We start from the raw sequence: 21,895 nt of genomic DNA, 5'->3' as shown, positions 1-21,895 counted from the left end.
CAGCATCAAACTATCTACTGTTCAAAATAAACTCCTTTCAGAACTCCCTCTGAACAATAAATATCAGTGACAGTAATGTCTGATGTGGGCCAAATTCACCCCAGACATAACACCAATGAGTTCAGTGGAAATACAATAGGGATATGATTGGGCCAGCATTTTATTTTATGTGCCTTTAAAAGTATCAAAGGACAGTACAGAAAAAACTATTTGAGCTAATTTGTTTAAAGTGGCTTGGCTGGGAGCCCAGTCTGTTCCAGGAAGTCTTCACTGAGCCTCCTCTTGCCAAGTGCTGATGCCTCTTTAAAGGTGCTGAGCCTCCCAAACTCTCACTGGCTACAGTGGGAATGGAGGAGGCTCAGAACCTCACAGGAAGAGTTCATCACTGCACAGGATCAGGCCCTAAGGTGGAATGTTTTTCCTTGACTCTAAAGTTAGCTACCTAATCTCTCTGTGAATACTTCCTTTGACATTGCACCTGTAATCTCCCTTGGCAGCTGTTCAATTGACTAATTGCTCTGTTTTGCATGTTAGGAAGATTTCCCTTAAAGGCATCTAATCTCAACCTCCCTTCTTTAGTATAATTAAGACCATTATTTCTTGATATATGTCCTTACTCAAACTCCCCACGTAAGTCTTTCCCCATCCTTAATATTATTTCCTCTCCAGTATTTGAACAGAGATATTAAGGAAATAATATATGAAATGGTTTGTGAAAAGAATAAATGAATAGAAATGAGAGACTTTGTATCACGTACACTATGGGCCACATGGACAGCATGCCTCAAGCCAGCCTACGATGTTGCAAGGCCGCTTTTGCATTGCAGCTGAGTATGCCTACAAGCTTGGGCATGCACCCACTTTTTGTGTGCAAATTAGACAGACTGAGTTGCCAGCTGCCTGATTCATGTATGTAAATGTCTGTCTATATGCAAAAGGGATGCACACATGCTTCTACAGGCACAATCAGTTGTATGTGGAGACCTGGACACACAAAATTAGAGGCTGGGCCAAAGGAAGTCATCCTTGACTCTGTTTCTGAGTAACACACATGACTAGAAATGGATAGGCAGGAAAGCAGCTAAGTAGAAGTGACCACACTACAGATATATTTTTAATTACAGCTAAAAGGAGAATAAAAGAAATTATTTAAATGGAACACATTCTGAAAGAAGGCAAAAAGTGTTAGATGAGATTGAATGGACTTGGAGGCAAAGGATAGGAGAATTTAAAGGAAAATTCCTTTTCCAAAAAGGAGATGGACCTTATCAGGTCTTGGGTATTCCTTCCATCCTACATTCTCTTACATTAACAACATTAATACATGCTAAACACTGCATATGTCTAATATTTTGTCTTTTGCAAAGGACTTTCTTGATCTGAAATCAGTTATTAATTACTAATGATTTAATTAAATTAGTTTACAGTAATTTGTAATTTAATTTGTGATAGTAATTAGTTATTTAATTTTTTTATATTGCATCTACTGATGGCTTAGAAAAATTGTAATTTGGTTTCTTTCCATTCTGTCTGTCAGGGAATTGACTGGTTCTGATCCTGTTTTGGAGGCATGGTGGATGTGTAAGTATATGAAAAGATCTAGCCTTCATCGACGCAATAAGAAAAAATACTGGAAAAAATCATAGTTTGGCCAATTTAAATACCGTTAATATAACAGATTTTGATATATCGAGCCAGGATACTTTGGTCATATTTGATTAAAGACTCATTCACTTAGAGATTGTTACTTAAATATCAGCTTTTATATTATTGCCATCTCTTATTTTACTATTCAATTCTCAGCTTCAGGAAACAATAGAAGTACAGCTTCACTACTTTATGCTATGTACCAACTATTTTACATTCACATCAGTAATGCAAAATAGTTGTACTTCTCTTTTCTCCTTTCAGTAGGCTAAGATATCATCAATTTCTGTATTTCTCTTACTCATATAAATCATATTGACTAGGCTCCACAAGAAAAGAGAACAGGACTGAAACAAAAAGATTTGATCTTGTCAAGTTACTGGAAAAAGGACTTGACCACGTGCTCTTATTTGTACTATACTGTTGTAAACCTTTGGAGATAATCTGTTTTCTACAGTTTTAGTGATGGTCCAAATTTTCAACCTTCTGTCCTAGCTACACTGAAGAACTACATTTTCAAAGTATTATGGTACTAGCAATGGATTTTAGTATAACCGAAAGTCAGTATACAGCTTGCAGTCAGCAATGAAATGAAACCAAAGTTTAAACAGTGAACAAAGGTGGAACTGTAGAAGATTAATTCTAAGAATATAATCTTTAAAGATTCTCTGTGAGATTAATTTATGCAGACACAGCTAGCTATTCTGAAGCATGCATCCATATTTCAATAAAAAATGTAGGGGAATAAAGAGGCAAGAGGCAACACTAATTCCATGCCACCACCCTAAAACAGAATTGCTTCAGAATATTCTGAAAGACTGATAGTTGAAAGGAATAGAGGCTGCAGAAAAAGCTCAAGCACATAGTTACAACAATAACAAAGCAATTCATCTATGCCATGCAAGCACTCAGGTGTAAAGCTAAAAAGAACAGAGTAGAACACACACACAAAAAAAGTTGTTTTAAATGTGCAGTATCAGTTCCCCTTTTGGTAGTCAGATTGTCTACATTTTTTTAATCATCCCCACTTTTAGCTGGCAGCCACTACACCAGTAGCAAGTGGCTTGCTCCAGCGCCAAAGCTAATGCTGCTTTTTGAGTCGTGCTGAAGAGCGGAGCAGCCAGCATGCTCTCTCTCCCCTACAGACTGAGAATGTCACCTTCAGAGAGAGATCAGCCTCCACCACCATCGGGTCTGGGATCTTGAGTCTGCTTCCAAACCTGAGTCTGATCAGTCTTGAAAGTACAGTAAGCTACAAAACATACCAGATGATTACAATGGATCTGTATCTTGGATGTCTGCATGTATTATTGATATGGATGATACTGTGCAACAGATCCTGCACTTTTAAAACTTGAAAAAGCAAGTCAAAAACAGTCACCTAACCCTACAGTATATTACTATGCATGTATATATTGAAAAGAAAACCTAAATATATATATGACTATATATATATTTATATATAAATATATAACAAGAGATTTGAAACATCATTTTAAAGTACGTAATAACAAGTAACGTACTTGTCTTGTAGTTCCTGCCAACATACTGAAATCAGTGGAATTTAAAAATCTATTTACTTTGGCCCATATTCCAATCTCAGTTATGCTGGTGTAAATCTGGACCAACTCCACTGTCTGCAGATAGTGGAACTACTCTGAATTTAAACTAGTGTAACTGAGTGAAGATTTGAGCCTTTTGGCTGTATAAATTTAGCAAAATGTTATTTTTTAAAATGGGAAATAGAAAGGTTTTAGTTTTCTCTCAGAAATATTCAAAATATAAAAGAATAAAACAAAAATATAATGTTAAGCTTAGATTAGTACAAAATATATATTCTTTATCTTGTTGAATGCACTGAAATCAATACTAATTTTATAGCTAATAAAGATACTTTTGCAAGAAAGAAAATTAACATAAAATATCTCTTTTCTGTTTCCTTTTAGTGTAAGAAAGCTGTATTAATCAGCCTTGACTGTATATTATCTAACATAACAGAATATAATATCTTATATATTTATTTTGGCATCATAGTTTGCTATCACTTAATGACATTAGAGTTCTCATTTTGTCCTGAAATATTTCTACACGAAGGCTTGGTTCCTCATGATTTGTAAAGTCTAATATGTACAAAACATCGCTTATTGTAAAGTATTTTCCACTAACCGCCAGCTGGAGGGACAACTTGATCAAGTAATTTCATGCTGGTTTTCTTCCAGATTTTCTTTATAACTGCTCTAAGCTCTTCATTTGCCTGTTCTAGGTTACCTGTAGAGAGACAGACACAATGATTACATATAACTTAGAAAATGAGGCAGGAAAATGGGAGACAACAATTACATTTCAGTTAGTGCTGCAATTAATGATCTTTAGTCTTTACATTGAATTGTTTAGTTAAAAAAATGACACACAAGGGTACAAAATACCCTGACTGAGGTCCAAGAGAAATTAGAGAGATTGAGTTATTCATTTAGATTTATGTAAATGCTAACCAAAATGGACAATGAAAGGGATCTTCTCCAGACTAGCGTACATGCTAGAGCCAGAAGCATTGACATATTATAGGATACTACTGTATATCCTATAATATATGAATGGGAAAAATTAGGAAAGGGTTGTTAGCTTTTAAATGCATATGACAGTGGGCTCTTTTATTACTCCACCAGTCCAGGGGAAGCAGACAAAGAGGAAAGGAACGGTGCAGGTGAAGCTGAAGGACCCTGGATCCATCCTGCCTCCACTACAAAGTTGCTGCAGGCTGTCTAAAGCCACGGCTCTTTGAAAGCCATTGCCTTCCACTCTCCCTGCTCCTCATGCTGAGCCCTGAACCCACTTGGCCATCAGAACTGCTTTTATGTACAGCTCAGGCAGCAGCCTGTTGAAGCAAGCTTCCTTTCTCCTACAGTCCTGAGTTCAGCCACAAAAGTGCATATGGTCCTGCCACACAATGCTATATGGAGAGGCTTATTCTAAGCAGCTTGTTAGGGGCAATGGAGCATGCAATCTCCTGAGGAATAGAGGTGCCGCCAGAGGATGGGGCGCAATAAGTAATACAATACATAGAAAATAAAAAATTAGAAGGAAAAAGGAGACAGAGACAGTAAGTGACAAGAAGAGTGAAATTGTTCCAGGGTATATTTAACACAAATCACTTATTGAAACTGTGATGCCTTTTTTTTTAATGCACAGTGATAAAAGCCTGCTAACCCCGCTCAGATTCAGCCTCTACAGTATATGCCAGTGCCCTTATCTCACTACATAGAGGTCTGTAATGGGTTCCAGGTTCTCCCTGGGCCTCTACCTCAGCATCCTCTTCCTTACATTTCCCATCCAATTTCTAACCTTCAGAACAAGAAAAGAACACTCCACCCATTTGGGCATATAGCCCTCAATCATGCTTGCTGGGGTCAAGCAAGAGGGAATTAGAATATTACATCTCCTGAACTTTTCCTCATCACATATTTTGACACACACAGTCTCATTGTCACAGATATTATCCTACCTTCTGTTTTGATCTTCAGCGCAGTCCTAACCAAGGCAAATAATGTAGCATTGAACATGACTGTTCCATCACTGTTCAGAGGCATGTTCATGGCTACTAACCTCTGCACATGGAAAAAAGAAAACAAATGAATCTTTTTTAAAAGTTAGTTCTTGGGGAATATATTTGGGCAACAATGTTTAATTATGTTCATTTATCTAAAAAGCTGACACCTGTGCAAAGAATAACACTTGACAAGGTAGGTGGGAAAAAATCACATCCTTTAGCTGATAATCAGGCTATACAGCTCTGCAAGAGAGCATTTTTGACACTAGAAATGATCCAAAGATCCATCTCAGTTGCATACAATTTATAGATTTTTTCCAGAAGAACTGAAAATGTTTCATATTTTATTCACTAAGTTCCTTTGCAGACATCAGGCCAGATCCTTGGTGAAGGCTGAACTGCATACAGCACAAAGGTCGGGCAGGGTGGTGTGAATGTGGCTTTGTGTTTGCAAAAGTGTATGTTCCTGATCCTACACCTCTGCATCCGTAGCACCAGACCTCTGATATTGAATTAAAGAAGTATGAGGGCTGCTTTAACTTAGGCCAACTGATAACAGCCCCAGGAGACCAATAAATGCAGCTGGGAATCAGAGTAGGGTTTTTTTTTCTCTCTTTTTTTTTTTTCTTGCTGATGGGAAAGAGCAGACCGAGGGTCAGGGAGCCCCAGTCCCTCTATAGCACAGAGGGACACCAACAACACCACCAGAACTTGGAAGAGCCTGCGCCTGACCAGCACTCACCCAGGACAGCCAGCTCCCACCTGCCTTCCCGGCACACAGCCACTCTAGCCCTCCATCAGTCCCGCTTCAGACCAAAGCATCCCAGCCTCAGTGCAATATTTCCAGCCAGGTCAGAGACCAGCCCAGCCCATAAAACCCACCCGAGACAGGCACAGATCTCTGTGCTGCTCTCACAGGTCTTCCATGCTGAGGATCCCCTGCTGGCATGGTCAGTTCCTATACTACCACAGGGCATGTGGTCAAAGCAATACCGTGTACCTGGGGCAGCACAGGCTGGCCCCAAGACCAGGAAGCATTAGCCAGCTCACGTGCAGTACGCTGATCTTTGGCTCTATAGTTCTCTCATCCAAACCAGCTAGTGCCAAATGCCATCTGCAGTCTCGGAGCAAGCCTGGCACACAGAGAGGAGCAAGCTGGCTGACCTCAATATGCAAGGTGATGCCAGAAGATGTGACAATGGCCTAGATTCCCCTGTGCACCTGGAGAGGGGTGGGGGGATCAGAGTGGTGCAGGGGAGTCCTGGTTACACGGCCTTCCCCCTGGCCATGCCTCCTAGTCCCTGCTATGCCAACAATGGGATGGGGGTTGGTGAAGTGGTGTAAAAGTCTCTGTGCTGACTCTTTCTCACCATGGATCCCTTGTATTGAGAGAATCTTCCCAGGGATGGATTTGACAACGTTAGGGCCAGATTGGGCCAGTGGTTCTGCACAAAACTGCTGCGTTGCCTGAGAGAAATCTGTCTCATTGTTTTCAGCAGTTAACTCCCTTCAGCTGCTTATATTCATGTGCATGCCCATCTAAGAGCCACAACATCATAACCGACTTGCAAAAGCAATTACATTTTCCAAGAAAGCTTTACATCATATCACACATCTCACACTCATTTAATTAAGTAAGTTAGCCTAATTGGAAAATCAGTGTTAATTACACTGAACCTGTCTGGAAAGGACCTCCTGATTCAACTAATGCATGGCTCTGCATAAGAGTTGAATTGTTATCTACTTTATCAGCATCAGCATTTTAAACAGTAATCTTTCTCACGGCAGTGCCTCAGAGATTTCTCTCGAAAAAATGACTATTTGATCTATCAAAATTTTTTCCTGTCTAACATATTTCCTCTATTCTAGTGTAAGGCTTTTGTCTACACTGTGAGCTAGGGATGTGATTCCTATGCCATGCACACATACTCACACTAGCTCTCCTCGATGTGGAGGCACATCTTAGCTGTGCCAAGTACAAACCCACCGGTTTCAGGACCTTTGCAGAACTCCAACCCTTAATTGACAAGTTAAAGGATGAAGTGCTCTCAGCTATACTTGTGTTCAGGCCTGAAAGCAGGGCCAGATTTCCAAGTAGGCCCATGCCTAGGGGCACTGGCATTCTAGCAGTGCCTAAATAATGGCGGATTAGTGCACGAGCCAATGGGTCCTATGCCCTGGGCCCCATGCCCTGGGCCCCGGGCAATTTGGGGCCCGACACAAGCACTGGAACTCTGGTCCCACCCCCTGCTCCTCCTCCTCTCTCCCGGAGCCCCACCGCCCTGCTTCTCCTCTTTCCCCTGAGGAGCTCCCTCCTGGCCAGGCTGGAAGCCAGAGCCCAGGGGTGAATTGTCCCAGCCGGTCGCCTCTACCCTGCCCCCATGCAGAGCTGGCCCAACCAGCCCCTCTCTTCCCCATCGCCTCCTCCCCCATGCAGAAAACGTGAAGGGCAGCTGTAGGTGGGGGTGAGGGGGAGAGTGCTGAAGATGCTGGGCCTAGGGGCGCGTAAGGTGTAAATCTGGCCCTGCCTGAAAATGAAATTTCTGAGTATTTTGCTCTGTTAAATAATTGTTAAATAATTAATTTTACAGAATGTAAAATGAAAACAGAACAATTAGATGTTTAATGTGTTCAGAAAAACTGCAGGGTTTTTGTAAATCTGATTTCTCTCCTGAATGCAGGTAGCAAAAAGAGGCATCATGGAGAAAAGGAGCTTGTATCATATATGGTCACTTGAAATCACTGAGTTAAAAAAAAGTAAATATTAAGTAAAAGCTGGCCTGCCTTTCAAAAGAGACTATTTCTCAATAGCAAAAACCAAGATACACTGCCAAATATGAGAGCTGCTATACAGGTACACAGTTAAGTAGCACAAATACCAGATGACTGAAGGTTTATTGAAAAAAACCCATATTGTTTTGTATTTCTTTAGTAAAATTGTTTTAGCCAGTTTCTTGAAAATACACATTAAATATGATAATGAAAATAATGTTACATTTATACAACCACTTATTTAATCCTAACGTGCTTTATGTTGGTTAGCTACAATGAAATCAATTCATTGAAATAACAAATTGATTTGAGTGGGCAGAATAAACCCACTATAAAACTGGAGTAATTCAGTGGTGAATCAGAGCTTATCAGAGGGACCTTTTCCCCCGCCAATGAAACTGGACAGGATTATTGGAGTAATAATGCACATTAAGCATTCAGTAAAATTATGAACTATGGAGAGAAACAACCATGGGAACTAATTTTTTAACACCTACCTTGCATGCCACTCTGTGAGGACATAATTTGCCAAAACCAAGTGGAGGCTGAATGCGCCGCAGCAACGTAACTACATCAAGATGCTTTATTCTTCCCCTACAACAAATACATACCATTTATTACATTTATACATGCCTCTGAAGAAAGTATTTAACACTTTACTTTTATATATTCATTAGCCACATCTGAGCAGAGAAACTATCTAACTTACTTTGCTTCCGGATCATATTCTGACCATATTCTTTTGAATTCATCCAAATGGTGCGGACCCAGAATAGACCAATCACGTGTCAAATAATCAAAGTTGTCCATGATAACAGCCACAAACAGATTGATAATCTAAAAAGCAATTCAAAACTTATATTTGCATTCATTTTGCTGGCATATACATTTATATGAAAAAATTTAATTTTAAACTTTCAGCAGAGCTAGAATTCCAACCTTTCATTAGCTAATTGGCTAATTAGTATTAGTGGATATTAGATTTGATAAATATTAAAGTTTTTTGACAAATATTATAGCATTATTATTTATATTGACATGACATATGCAATCTTGCCCCACTGATATCCATTCAGAATACTGCTGCAAAAATCATTTTCAAATGATCATTTCCAGTGGCTTTGACCATGTCAACTCTCTCTTTGAATCATTTTACTGGCTCCTTCTTCTCTATTTTGTCAAACATAAGTGACTTGCCTTCACTTTCAAGGCCCTTCATGACCTATTCTCACCCTGCTTAGCATATCTCATTCAGTACTGAGTGTTGACTCCTGCCTCCGATCAGCCCATGATGTCAGCCTCTTTTGCCCACTTGTCACATTTTCAAACAAGCACTTTTGTTCCTTCTCCCATGCCGTGCTGCCCCTCATGCCAGGGAGAAGCTCCTCATAAACTCCCAGAAAGTCACCTCATTATACTTCTTTAAAACCCTCCTTAAAACTCTACATTGTCATGAGGCCTTCAAAAACCATGACAACAGTTAGGCTGCTGGTGAGCTGATCCCACAGCTTATTATGCTGACCATATTGTCTCAAGTTATGTCTAGACTGAAGCTGGGACTCCAGACCAGGTAGGCAGACTCACACTCGTGGCGCTGTAGCCAGCACACTAAAAATAGCCGTATAAATGTTGCGGCTCAGACTGGAGCTAGGGCCGTCTAGTCTCAGAGGCCAGGTGGGCTTGAGAGCTGAGCTTCAGCCCAAGCTGCAATGCTCATACTGCTATTTTTAGTGCATTAGCTCAAGTCCCACTAGCACAAGTCTGTCTACCTGGGCTGGAAGGCTCACTCCCATCTGTACTGCAGACATACCGACAGTGTCTCCGTGCACTCCCACCAGTCTATCTGTATCGGTTGTCTCTTGTCTTATACTTAGGCCATATCTACACTACCACTTATGCCGGCAAAACTTACGCCACTCCGGGGTGAGCTTTTTTCACATCCCTGAGTGACATAAAAGTTTCACCAGCGTAAGTGGTAATGTGCACAGTGCTATGTTGGTGGGAGAGCTCTCTCCCATTGGCACAGAGCGGCTACATGAGCAATCCTACAGCAATGCAGCGGTACAGCTGGCCACTGTAAGCTCGCTCGTGTAGACGTGGCCTGAGACTGTAAACTCTTGGAGCCAGGGACTTTTTGTTCTGTTTTGTACTGCACCTAGCACAATGGGGTCCTGATCAGTGAACAGGACTCCTAGATGCCATGATAGTACAAATAAATAATCATGATAAATTATCCTAGTATATTTCCTGTCTCTGGGGGCCTGATCTTGCAAACTGCTATTCCTGTACATATGGCAAGACTGAAGTCAATGGGACTTCACACTGGAGTAACGATGTGCATATAACTGCTGGTAGGATTGGGCTTTAGTTTGAACTACAGGATTTGGGTGTCCTTCTGAAACGTATAACTTTGAAAAAAAATATTCTACAAAATGGATTGTGAACCTGTTTTTTGTTGTTATTAGCTTATTGACCAATCAAAATGCTAAGACTCACTTGTGCTACTAACTAGACTCACCAAAAATGCACAGAGCATGTAAAAACTGATGAAATAAATAATTGCAAAGTTGCTTCCGCATGTGAATTCTTCCCCTGGACTATAATCAGAGTCCGGATCACAGCGTTTTCCAGGCAAACAGGCCAGCATGATTTCCTGCCACGCTTCTCCAGTCGCACACCTTATTGGGACACAAACAAGATAAATTAAAAATTGTTTCAAAATGAGCACTCCTTCGGGGTTCTAGCACTTGTTTTTAACTCCAGCAGCTGGCTGGTAGTGTAGTCTAGTGTGTGTGTGTGTGTGTGCACACACAGATAGAACCCACAGAATTTATTTGAGAATAGCACCTATAGGATGGTTTTTCAATATCTAAAAACAACCTTGCTGTCTAAGACTATTTCTACCCTCCCCCTGGGGATGTGATTTCCAGCTTGAGGAGACATACTTGCACTAGCTCTCACTGAGTTAGCAAGCAAAATACAGAATGCAGCCGCAGCATCGTGAGCAGCAGGTTGAACTAGCTGCCCCAAGTACATATACATCTGAGAGCTTAGTTACCTCATTAGGGCAATTGACACACCCTATCCCTCATGCTACCACAGCTCTACATTCTATTTTTAGCATGCTATCTTGATTGCAGCTAGCATGAGTATGTCTCCTTGAGCTGGGGATCACACCTGCAGCTAAAAATGTAGAAAACATGCTAAAAGCTCACACAGCAGACATGTATGTCGTGGGTTACGAGTTGCATGTTTAATCCTGAGAAATTATGTTATTTTCACCTAAATTTGTCATTTGAATATTAAATGCAATAAGCTGCATCATCTTGAATCCTACTGGAATGTTTCATAGTGTCCTTGTGTTGGAGGTGGAGGAGATAGAAGAGATTGGCTGCCACATATCCACCAGTAATGTGGGCAGGTGACATAATTGACATCATATCTGTAGTCTCACCATTAGCTTCAACCCAGGAGGGATCTGGCCCTCACTGGCTGGAGCTGAAATAATTTAGCTGGCACTGAGTTTGATAATATCCTGTAACTTTTGAGGCTGATAGGAGCCACTATTGCAAATCATTACATAGCGCTTCTACAGAATTATTAGTTTATTTGATATAATTGAATCAACCTAATAATTAGATTAATTTGATTTGTTTTAACCCACTTTCTTTTTTGTTTGTATGTATTTTATACCTTTGCTTTGTTATTTAGTTTAGTTAATGAAATACTGTATATACATTTGAAAGCCTGTGTTGTTTGGATGTTCCTTCCTAAAAGTCAGGTTTCTGAACCTGAAAGGTCCACAGAGTAAATAACAGGCAACCGCAGCAGTGGTCCATAGAACTGCCCCTACAGTCCTCCCATAACTGGTCCCTAAAGTGGAACACTTGGGTTTTTGAGGGAAAATTGATCATTTCTATCTATAAGCAACATGAGTTCCAGAACCTATGAAGGCCTAGTGTGGTGGATATCAACTGGTCAGCCTAAAAGGCTAACCTGCTACCCATGAAGTCTGTACTCCTCACACAGTGCCCACTACCTCGAGTAGTCTCACTGAAGTTGTGTGGGACATACTTCTAGTAGGAAGTACTATGCCTAGCTGAATTTGCAGGAGTAGATCCCTCATCAGGTTATTTTTGTTTCTAAAGTATCACTTGCTTCTCCCCATATGTACTGCTGTGGTGAAAGAGTTTGTTTTACTTTAGTGTTCAGAACTGGCAGAAGAGAAGCACCTTCAATGAGGAGACAGAGAATAAGACTGGAAGAGACTGGCTCTTTCTGGCAGGACACCATATGGAGTGTTCGTTATAAAGACTCTTATAAAGACTATTAACATTTTCCAAAGGTGGAGAAGGCTAACACATATTTGTGTGTGCTAACTGGGTAAAGGTGACTGAGTGTGCCTAAGGCTCCTCCATGCCCACGTAATTTGTTTGTGAGTGCAATTCTTTGATTTGTGCCTGGAAACGTGGTTTATTTATGGTAGGCCCACCAAAATGCCCAACTGTTGGTAATTTGCTTTAAAATACGTTGTTGTCTTGGTGAGTCAGATTCTCCACTGAGTTACACCAATGGAATCCTAACAAATACCAGGGGGGCTGCATGACTGTAACTGAGGACAACCTGCTCCCTTTCAGTGTGCTGTAGCACATCTTTAACCTCAAAAGTACATGGGGGTAAATAAAAGATATGAAAAAAATTAGGTCAGAAAGAGAGCAAAGCCTGTTAATAATCCATAGAGATCAAGCGTTACAATATAAAAGGAAGGGTCAGAAATAGAATACTTGGATAAATACATTAGATTTCCAAAGTTGTTCTATCATTCAATAGTGCAAAAGGAGACTAACGCCACCATTCCATGGACCTGTTGTATTTCAAATAGCACAAGGGTCTTAACAATGTTATTGGTGTTTTTGCCCAAACTTGCTTATCTGGGTGTGGATTTGATGGGGCCAGACAGCAACTGAGATACTCCCTTTGGGTTTAAGGGCCTGCAGGTGAGGGGACTATCCTTCTTCTTGTCTTCACCCAATTTATTCAGATGTTGACAGAGCCATACTTTGTTGTGGGGGGAGTAGCATGCTGACAGTTTCGTGCCTACCCATCCCATTGCCTTTGGGGTCCTCAACAGGTGCATGTGTATCTATCTGGGTCCCCTCATTCCCGCTGGGGGTTCAGAGGTGGCTTCCCAGGCGTGGGATGCCAATGTGAGCCACCCTTTTCCAGCCTCACCTTTCCCTCCCTTTAGATGGTTTGTCAAGGGGGATGGCCAATCACCCTTGTGGGTTCTGAGAGGGATTTTTTCCCTCAAGGCAGAACTGGGAAACTGCTTTGTGATGATTTTCATTTCCCTCCTGGCATCCAGGAAGTGTGATTCTGGGCTTCACTGAGTTAAGTGGCATGACTTTCCAGTGGTTTCCAGTGCAGATTGCAGGTTAGCACAGGTAAACTTGGGGCCCTTCATCTCACATGGGGGCTTGACTTGGTCCTCAATTTTTTAAAGTGATTTGAATTAAAACAGAATGCAGGTTGCTCATATTGTCTGAAGTATTTTAATAGTGTTTGATCAGGAAACATCACATTAGATATTGTATCTAAACTACTGCTACATAACATTCTTACCCAATAACATGGACGTTCCTTATCTCTTGAACAAAGGACCTTCATTGTTCAAAGTTAATTAGGTAGCACCAGGATGTGCACAAGGGGGAGCAAGCAGGGGCACAGCCTCCCAATAATCGTGGGGCACAGAACTCTTCTGCCTTTGGGGGGGGGATGGAGGATATCTCTTGCCAGGCCCAGGGCAGGGGGGAGAAAAGAAGACCAAGCTCCTCCTGGGGCTAGAGGAGGGGGCAGGCACGGAACATGCCCCTCTGAAAGGGGTCAAACATGCCCCTGGGTAGCACTATGGAAATATCAGTACTTGAGGACATCCAACATATTGAAAAAACTTTGTTGATTTTTTTATCTGATCAAAATTCTTAGAGTTGAATGGCGATACAAAGCTACAGTCCTATGCTGGTAGTAGTGCAGAACTGCATCACCAGGGAAGGCATTCTGTGTTAGGGATACACAAAGCCCTGGGGCACCTGTCAAACACAGCTGCATTGAAACTGTAAAAGAGGTTTTGGCCTGCAGTCCCCTTCCCCTTAGCAGAGGCTAGTCACAATTGTGGAGCTTGGCAAGTGAAGTCATTACATTCCCACTGCACTTGGCCCCTGTGTATGAGGGGCCCAATATAGCAGAGTATCCTTTCCCTTGCACATTCAGGCTAGAATCAGGTACATTGTGGCCCTTAATGTATCAAGACAATTACAATACATTTCCCATTAGATATTATTCATGGTAGCTCCCTTAATATTATCTCTTAATAATGAGAATTTAGGTTATTTTTCTGTACCTATCGTATACTTTCAAGACTATTCTATTTCAGCAAACAGTAGCTACATGGCAGAAAGGATTACATACTGTCACATTAAATTACTTCTAACTTTCAAACAGATTTTAAGCAAACCTATATTACACAAGCTAGAAGCATCTTTCACATGCCAATTTTTGAATTCATAGGCATTAATAAAAGCAAAGATTAAAATATATTTACCTGAATAGAAGCAGGACTGCTTGAGGAAAAGTCTGAAAATTGTTGTTTCTGTTAATTTGATTATTGTCCCTCATGGCAACTTTACCAAATACCTGCAAGCAAAAATTAGGACCAAATATATTTTTGATTCCCTTCTACATAATTTTGTCTAAATGAACAGTGGTCATAATCCAGTAGTTTAAATTAGCATTTATATGTATGAAAAACACTTTTACAAATATGATAATTGCTTCCTCTGATTTCTTCAGTTCTTCCCTCATAATAATGCAGATCTGATAACATGCAATAAATATGACATATTTACAGAATAATTCTTTAAACATTCAGTGCAACATCATTGAATCTATTATTACAGAGTTTACGCATCCTCCTATGTCCTGGGTCAGATTATGTTATTATCTTTATTATTTATATTACACTAGCCTTGAGTGGTCACAACTGAGATTAAGATCCTATTTTGCTTGGTGTTGCATATGCTCATAGTAAAAGATAATCCCTGTCCTGAAGACTATGCAATCTAAATAGACAAGAGAGACACAGAGCAGGGAACTGAGGCACAAAGAGTTTAAGTAATTTGCTCACGGCCATATAGTCAGTCAGTGACAGCACAGAGAACTGAATCCAAACTCTTGAGTTCAAGTCCAGTGTCTTGACCACATGACCATCCTTCTTTTCCCAATACAGTATTTCAGATCTTATATGACATTATGTTATATATGTATGTGATATTACAGAATATTAGAGACCATTATCCTGCCTGTTTTAGGAAGATTAATACCATTATGTTGTACATGCACATTGTCAGATTAAATATTGTGAGGTATATGTCCCCTTCTGGTGAATGATGGGGAGAGTGGAAGAATCAGAAGGGAAAGCCACTACATACAGCATGTTCCTCACCCCAGCTAACTGTAGTGGGGGCTCCCTTCTATGCTGGGCTGTTCCAAACTCCTGTACCCTTTGGGGACACAGGAAGTCACCCAAGAATCATTCTAGCATACAGATCTAACCTAATGCCTTTATTAGCATGGTCGTAACCCCAGTGTCATGGGAAAGAATAGTGCAGCAGTGGGAGTACAATGTATTTGTTTTTAGGGGGAAACTACTCATAATTACCTGCATTCCAATAACAGCATAGATGAAAAACAGCATAGCTATCAGAAGAGCAACATATGGCAGAGCCTAAAACAATGGGAAAAGCCTTCCATTATTTTTTCATCATTTCAGTTTATAGCCCAGAATCTCTCCTGCTGGCAAATCAGTTCAACAGAGGAAAAAAGTGGTGGGGTAGTCAGAGAGCTGTAACCACTTCCTGATTCTCAGGGCAGACCTGCTGAGGTCTTGGTCTCAGGCTATGTACACACTGACGGCGGCAAACTCTTTCTGGATTGACTGAGCAATCAGTAAATCGCAAGCTACGACTGCCGCCGAATTCTCAGGTAAGTGTAGACCTGGCCTCAGTGTCAGTTAGAGAAGTCTAGAAACTGCTCTAACTTATGCCAGCTAGAGTAGCCCTTATGGGACCACTTACCAGTTAAATATGGAAGAACACATGTGTGCTTCATATCCTCCCAACCATGACATGCCCTCCCCCAAGATACACCCCTAAGCTGGCGTGATAGAGGCACTTTATTCTAGTTGAGAGCTATGTACAGCAGAAGAACTGTCAGCTGGCTCCTTAGAGACAGAATAGGCCACTTTACTCAGTCCAAGCAATGTAGAGTAGCCAGATGAGGGGACACAATCTGAACTGACATGTAATATATGCCCTTCAGTGGCATGGATGGCACCTCCACTCTTCAGAATCAATATATTACAACCAAAAAGTAAGTATTTCAGATAATTTCAGCCAGAAAGCTATTTCTTTATTTCAAAATATCAGTTCTGCTATTTTATTTTTATTACAGTTAGGCCCTTATTCTCCAAACACTTACACGTATGTTTAATATTATACATGTAAGTAGTTCTATGGATTTCGTGTGCATAAGTGTTGCAGTAATAGGACATTAGAGATCTATCCGTTACAGTGGTAAATCCCTCTTTTATATAATCACAAAATCAAAGCATTTGAAGACATGTTTATATCCCTCTGAGAATTTTTGATCCCAAATCATCTAGCATAATCATCTAGCATAAATCATCATGTAATCATCTAGCATAAATTATGTATGCTGTATGTAAATATGGCCTACATAAATGAATCATACATGACTTAGTGTGCAACGCTATGAAAAGCCATCTTTTAGAATTATAAAGTCACTTCTAGAATAAGTAATCTGATGTTTATAGATCTCATGGTAAAAGCTAAGATTACAAGACAAAGGGTAAAATCCTGACTGCACTGAAGTCAATGGCAAAGCTTCTATTGACTTCAGTGAGGCCAAGATTTCATCCTATATATTTTAAATTCCATGTAATAAAGAGGTAACATATAATTACAAGAGCTATATTTTGCTATTTGCATCCTGAGCCATAAAAATTAAATTAGATTTATTTACCATTAAAAAGGAGATTTAACATTTTCATGCTCACCTGAAATGACTTAATAAATGTCCACAACAAAGTTCTGATTCCTTCACCCCTGCTGAGAAGCTTCACCAATCGCATCACCCGGAAGAGACGGAAAAAAGTGATGGAGATTCTAGCGCTGTCTTCAGAGTTCTGAAGGGTATCACGGAGAAGTCAAACCAAATAAAAAGCAGAACATGCAACACTTTCAGAAAAACAACAACAAATGCAATGGTGAAAGAGGTAAGATTTGAAAATGCATTTTAGGGCCTTTTCATCTTTATAAGCATGATATGAAAGGAAAAAATACATGCTAAGAACACAGGACCTGTAGAAATGCTTCACACATCACATGCATTTCCAAGTTTTCTAGTTTGTTAATAGGATCATGTTGGGTTCATTTGTAGTAGAGTTCAATAGTACATTGACAACGAATGCAAACCACTGCATACACCTTGCTAGTAGGACAGTTATGAAAAATACAGAAAAATTGGTGGAAAAAATAGACATGGTAAAAAGAATAAACTCAAGTAGAGGTACAACCATTGGGGTCAGTTTACTAATCTTACCCCAGACTCATCAGTTGTGACAGTTTCAGTTGGCTTTGGCTTTAAAAAATTAAGAACATTATATATTAAAATCAAACAAAATATAAAAAAAAATTAATTCAACGTCACCATAAATAGGAAGGACATTTTGCATTTCTAAATGTAAGTGAACAATTTTGTTTGTAAAGCATATACTTCTTAGATAAAACATGACTATCCTTATTAGAAAATGCCCCTTAACATTTTCTATACATTGCTGATTGAATCATTCCAAATGCTACAAGTTTACCCTCAAAAAAGCTAAAAGGAGTCACTGTAAACTGAGTACTAAAATGGGATCTGCCCTTGCGTCCATGCAAGCTAGTGAGTGTTTTGCCACAGACTTCAGTGGGAGCAGGATGTTTCAAATTGTAGAAATAAACAATAAATGAAACTGGAGATAAAAACTTTTGTGTTAAGGCAGCATTTCAAAGTCCCTTTGCTGCCAAGCTTTTTTGGGGGATTTAATTCAGCCTTCACTGGTTTGTCCGACCACGTTCTGATCTTTGGGTATTGATCATATCATATGAGGTGTTCCTTAAGGTGAAGTGATTCACTGAATTATTTAACTGAAATATTCACTGCTCAACAGCCTTCTTTGCAATGCTTAACAGAAACAGACACTACTTTGCTAAAGAGAGAAGCAAATATTTTTAGCGCATTTGACGTTGTCAGGAAGACAGCCTTTGCTGTAAGCTTTGTCATTGCCAATGATAAAAAGCATTCCTCTTTTATTACTATCCAGGCATGTTTTGAGTTTGATTGTTAAATAGGTCTGTTAGAATTTCAAGGTCTAAAAATTATCCATCATAGATCTAATAATTTACATGGAATTTTATACATATCTGACAATTGAGGATCAAATTCTAGGCCAGGCTTCCTCCTCTCATGTGAGGAGGAAAGGGAGGTAGAAAACCACTCCAAGGTTCTCCTTGAAGAGTTTTCCCCTGATGGTTCCATCAGAATGATGGTGATGATGAGGACAGAGTAGGAAGGGTCTGCACTCCTTAGGAATGAACCTAGGGTTTCGCTCTCAGAACCTGCAGATCCCTGGCAGAATAATACATATGTAGGCCCTGAGCTACCATGCTGACTCTGGACACACTGCCACTGCTCCAGCACTTGGCCAGTGCAAAACAAACACCAAAGTGTATGAGCCCATTACAGCCATATCATTACTAGTATTATTAAGCGACTACTTGTTGTGTTTTTTGCTCTTTAGACAAGATAGGTACAATGAAGGGACCACAAGGGGACCATGGAATCAAAATAACCATGTTTTCTTACTATATACATCTTGCAAATCCTACCTAATATATACATTGGTGCTGTGGCAGGGTTCTAGTGGTTTCTGAAACATAGAAAACAATGAGGGATACTAAAGGCCTTACAAGCTATTTAAAAGGATACTACCCGATTCTTAAGCACTGCACTAATGCTAACTGAGGGCTAGGTCCTGTCCTCAGAAATCTGAGCAGACATCATCATGCAGAGCACCTTGTAAAATCAGACACAGTGTTTGTGCTCTGTAAGCATTTGTACAAAATACAGAGGTTAAAAGAAAGAATGGTGATGTGAAATCATTGCTGCATTAGAAACTCACTGAATATAAAAAAACACCCTTAAGATAAACCACTAAAAATAAAAATAGATTCAAAAATTAAAAAAGACAAAAGATTTGTAACCAAAGTGCCATGAGGGTGTCGAATAACTCAGAAGTAAGTTAATATAGTGATCTACTTAAATCAGTTGCCAATCAGTACTAATACACACAGACACACAACTAGTCAAAATATTGGTGCTTATTATTTTCTACATTCTGAACCTCTTAAAAATAAAGGGCTACGAAACTAGGAAGATTTACACCAGTTGAAAGATCATGCCCAAAATTACAAATTCTCCCCGCTATGCAGTGTTGTTGTAGCTGTATTAGTCCCAGGAACTTAGAGACAGGGTGGGTCAGGTAATATCTTTTATTGAATCGACTTCTCCTGGTAATTGAGACAATCTCAAAACAACATCAGAAAAAGTAATATTTTGTGACAAGTCCTCTTTACCCATTTAAAGACTGGGAGCTAAGATATGATTATAAGAGACTATCCAGGACAATGACAACCAATGTACTGGACAGCAGGCTTGAGTTTTATCTTTTCTACGTGTTATTAGTTAAGAACTCCTTAATTCCCCACTCCTGAACAACAAGACAGAGACTACCAAATGTGTGTGTGAATAGTATTACTGCAGGTGCTCAAGAGAAGACGAGTATAAAATCCCTCCGTTTGTTTTCCTGTGTAAAGGACATTAGATATATTTGTGTACATGTGCATTCTCCTCTCTTTCTCCAGCTTCCTTAGACTAAGTGGTCTTAATCCTCTGTTTGTGACAGCTAATTTGCTACTACTGGAGAGGGTTATGATGTCATAGATAAAGGATTATGAATTATAGATTCATATAATCTGGTAAGAGCAGACCAGGCATGAGAAAAGAAAATATCCTCTTTAAAATGATATACAGTAGAAAAGTTACTAGGGTTGGAGCTGGGTGTTAGAAACAAAAATGAAAACATATTTCTAATGAAGTGTTATTTTTTTCTCTAGTGGCCACAAATATTCAATTTTTGTACCTTACAAAACAGGCACTTTCAATACAAAAGATTTATCTGATTTCTCTCTCTCTCTTCGTTTAAAAGGGATTAATGTGGTTAAGAGTAATATCTGTCCAATGCAAGCCTTTAAAAGCAAAAAGTGTCAGTGAGTGGGAAATCTCTTAGCTGTACCCTAAATATCCATACAGCATGTTTCTACTGACAATGGCAGAGTGCATCTTCACAAAGGCAATTCCTTCCACCTCCTACTGATAAGTAACCATGCAACACAATAATCACCCTAATACAAAAATCTTAATTACAATCTCTGCAACGTTAGCAAATACTCAGTGTTTACACAAGTGCACAGGATAAGCAGCTGGCATATTATGTGTTTGTGTACAAGTATGAGGTTAAAATTAAGATTTTGAGGATTTGGGGTTGGGCAGAGAGAGAGCTCTTTTTGACCTTGTTGTTGACAAAGGTGTGAGTCTGAAGAACGGCAGCCTGTTTGAAAGTTCCTGCATCAACTCCTCTGACCAAAAGGGTAGATTACAGGCATCCAATTACATTGGCATTGACTGGCATATGTCTGCAGCCTGGTGCGGGTTTTGTATTTGAAATCACCATTTGTGCCAGATTAGAGTTAAATGATTTGAGATTTGGTTTGTCACTCAATATATCAATATGTGTCATGGGCATACGGATATGGAATAGGGATACTCAGGATCATTGACCCAAATTCTGCCTTCTGCCTTCCTTGATTATCTTGAAGACTCACCTCGCTTAATAGAGTGGCACAGGTACACAGGAGGTCAGAGTTTGCTCTAATGTTTCTACCTTTTCTCTCATCCACGCTCCATCTACACCATAGGCCTGATTCAGCAAAACACTTAAATGTGCTTAATTTTAAGTGTAAGTGCATGCTTATGAATAGTGTTTTAATAGCATGTGCTTATGGCTGTCCTTATGTTCTGGTGAATCACAGTCCAAGTCAGCAGCTTTCTTCACCTTCAAAAAAGAGTAACTGAAAGCAAACCTTTCCTCTAGACTTAGTGATCCAAATATTCACAACTTGCTAACAATATAAAGTCATGTTTCTGTTGTTACATACAAAGAATTAAATATATCTCTCAGTTAATAATTCCTCCTACATCGCTTACCCTGCAGTGAAAGTAAAGAGGCAAATAAAGCTTCTGACTTTGGAAATGCATATCTTTTAAGCAATACTATATCAAACTGCAAACAATGAAAAACTGTTTACATCATGCATTGGAAGCAAACTGCAATTCTTTGATAAAAATTTAAAATATATGTATGCATAGATGTGGTGTGAGACAGTGGACACAGGTAGACTATGTAGATCAAGTGCTTCCTGTTATAGAACTGTACCAAAGGGCAAAACATTATGCCAGAGTGTGATGCATTAATTTATTGCTATGATGCAGCAGGAAACATCTGTGATACAAATATATGTTGACAATAACATAGGTAGAAAAGCATCCAAGTTGCCAAAATATCTTAAAAACATGAAGGGCACAATCAAGTTTTTTAAAGAGCATAAAGGCAGTGATTCAAATTTGGCTGTAGATTTTTTATCAGAGGCCTATGGTGACCCTAATTCAACAACAAATCAAATGCTCACATAT

At 39.7% G+C, this 21,895-nt stretch overlaps 1 protein-coding gene across 2 annotated transcripts in view; it reads right to left on the bottom strand.

The window, feature by feature from the left end:
- Positions 1–21,895, bottom strand: part of CACNA1D (calcium voltage-gated channel subunit alpha1 D) — a 355,484-nt gene that overhangs the window by 40,880 nt on the left and 292,709 nt on the right. For both annotated transcript variants that reach the window (XM_067544171.1, XM_067544172.1), the window contains 8 exons: positions 17,100–17,228; positions 15,684–15,749; positions 14,568–14,659; positions 10,485–10,644; positions 8,676–8,803; positions 8,464–8,560; positions 5,150–5,252; positions 3,814–3,915 (listed from right to left, as the gene is read on the bottom strand). In XM_067544171.1, coding sequence (XP_067400272.1) covers positions 3,814–3,915; positions 5,150–5,252; positions 8,464–8,560; positions 8,676–8,803; positions 10,485–10,644; positions 14,568–14,659; positions 15,684–15,749; positions 17,100–17,228 — 877 coding nt within the window. The remainder of the gene's footprint in view (positions 1–3,813; positions 3,916–5,149; positions 5,253–8,463; positions 8,561–8,675; positions 8,804–10,484; positions 10,645–14,567; positions 14,660–15,683; positions 15,750–17,099; positions 17,229–21,895) is intronic.

Source organism: Emydura macquarii, unplaced genomic scaffold, assembly GCF_026122565.2.
Source record: "Emydura macquarii macquarii isolate MOO-44397 ecotype Brisbane River unplaced genomic scaffold, CSIRO-AGI_Emac_v2 contig_968, whole genome shotgun sequence".
Taxonomy (NCBI): domain Eukaryota; kingdom Metazoa; phylum Chordata; order Testudines; family Chelidae; genus Emydura; species Emydura macquarii.
Note: the sequence above shows the minus strand (reverse complement) of the source record. Positions and strands in the feature narration are given on the sequence as shown.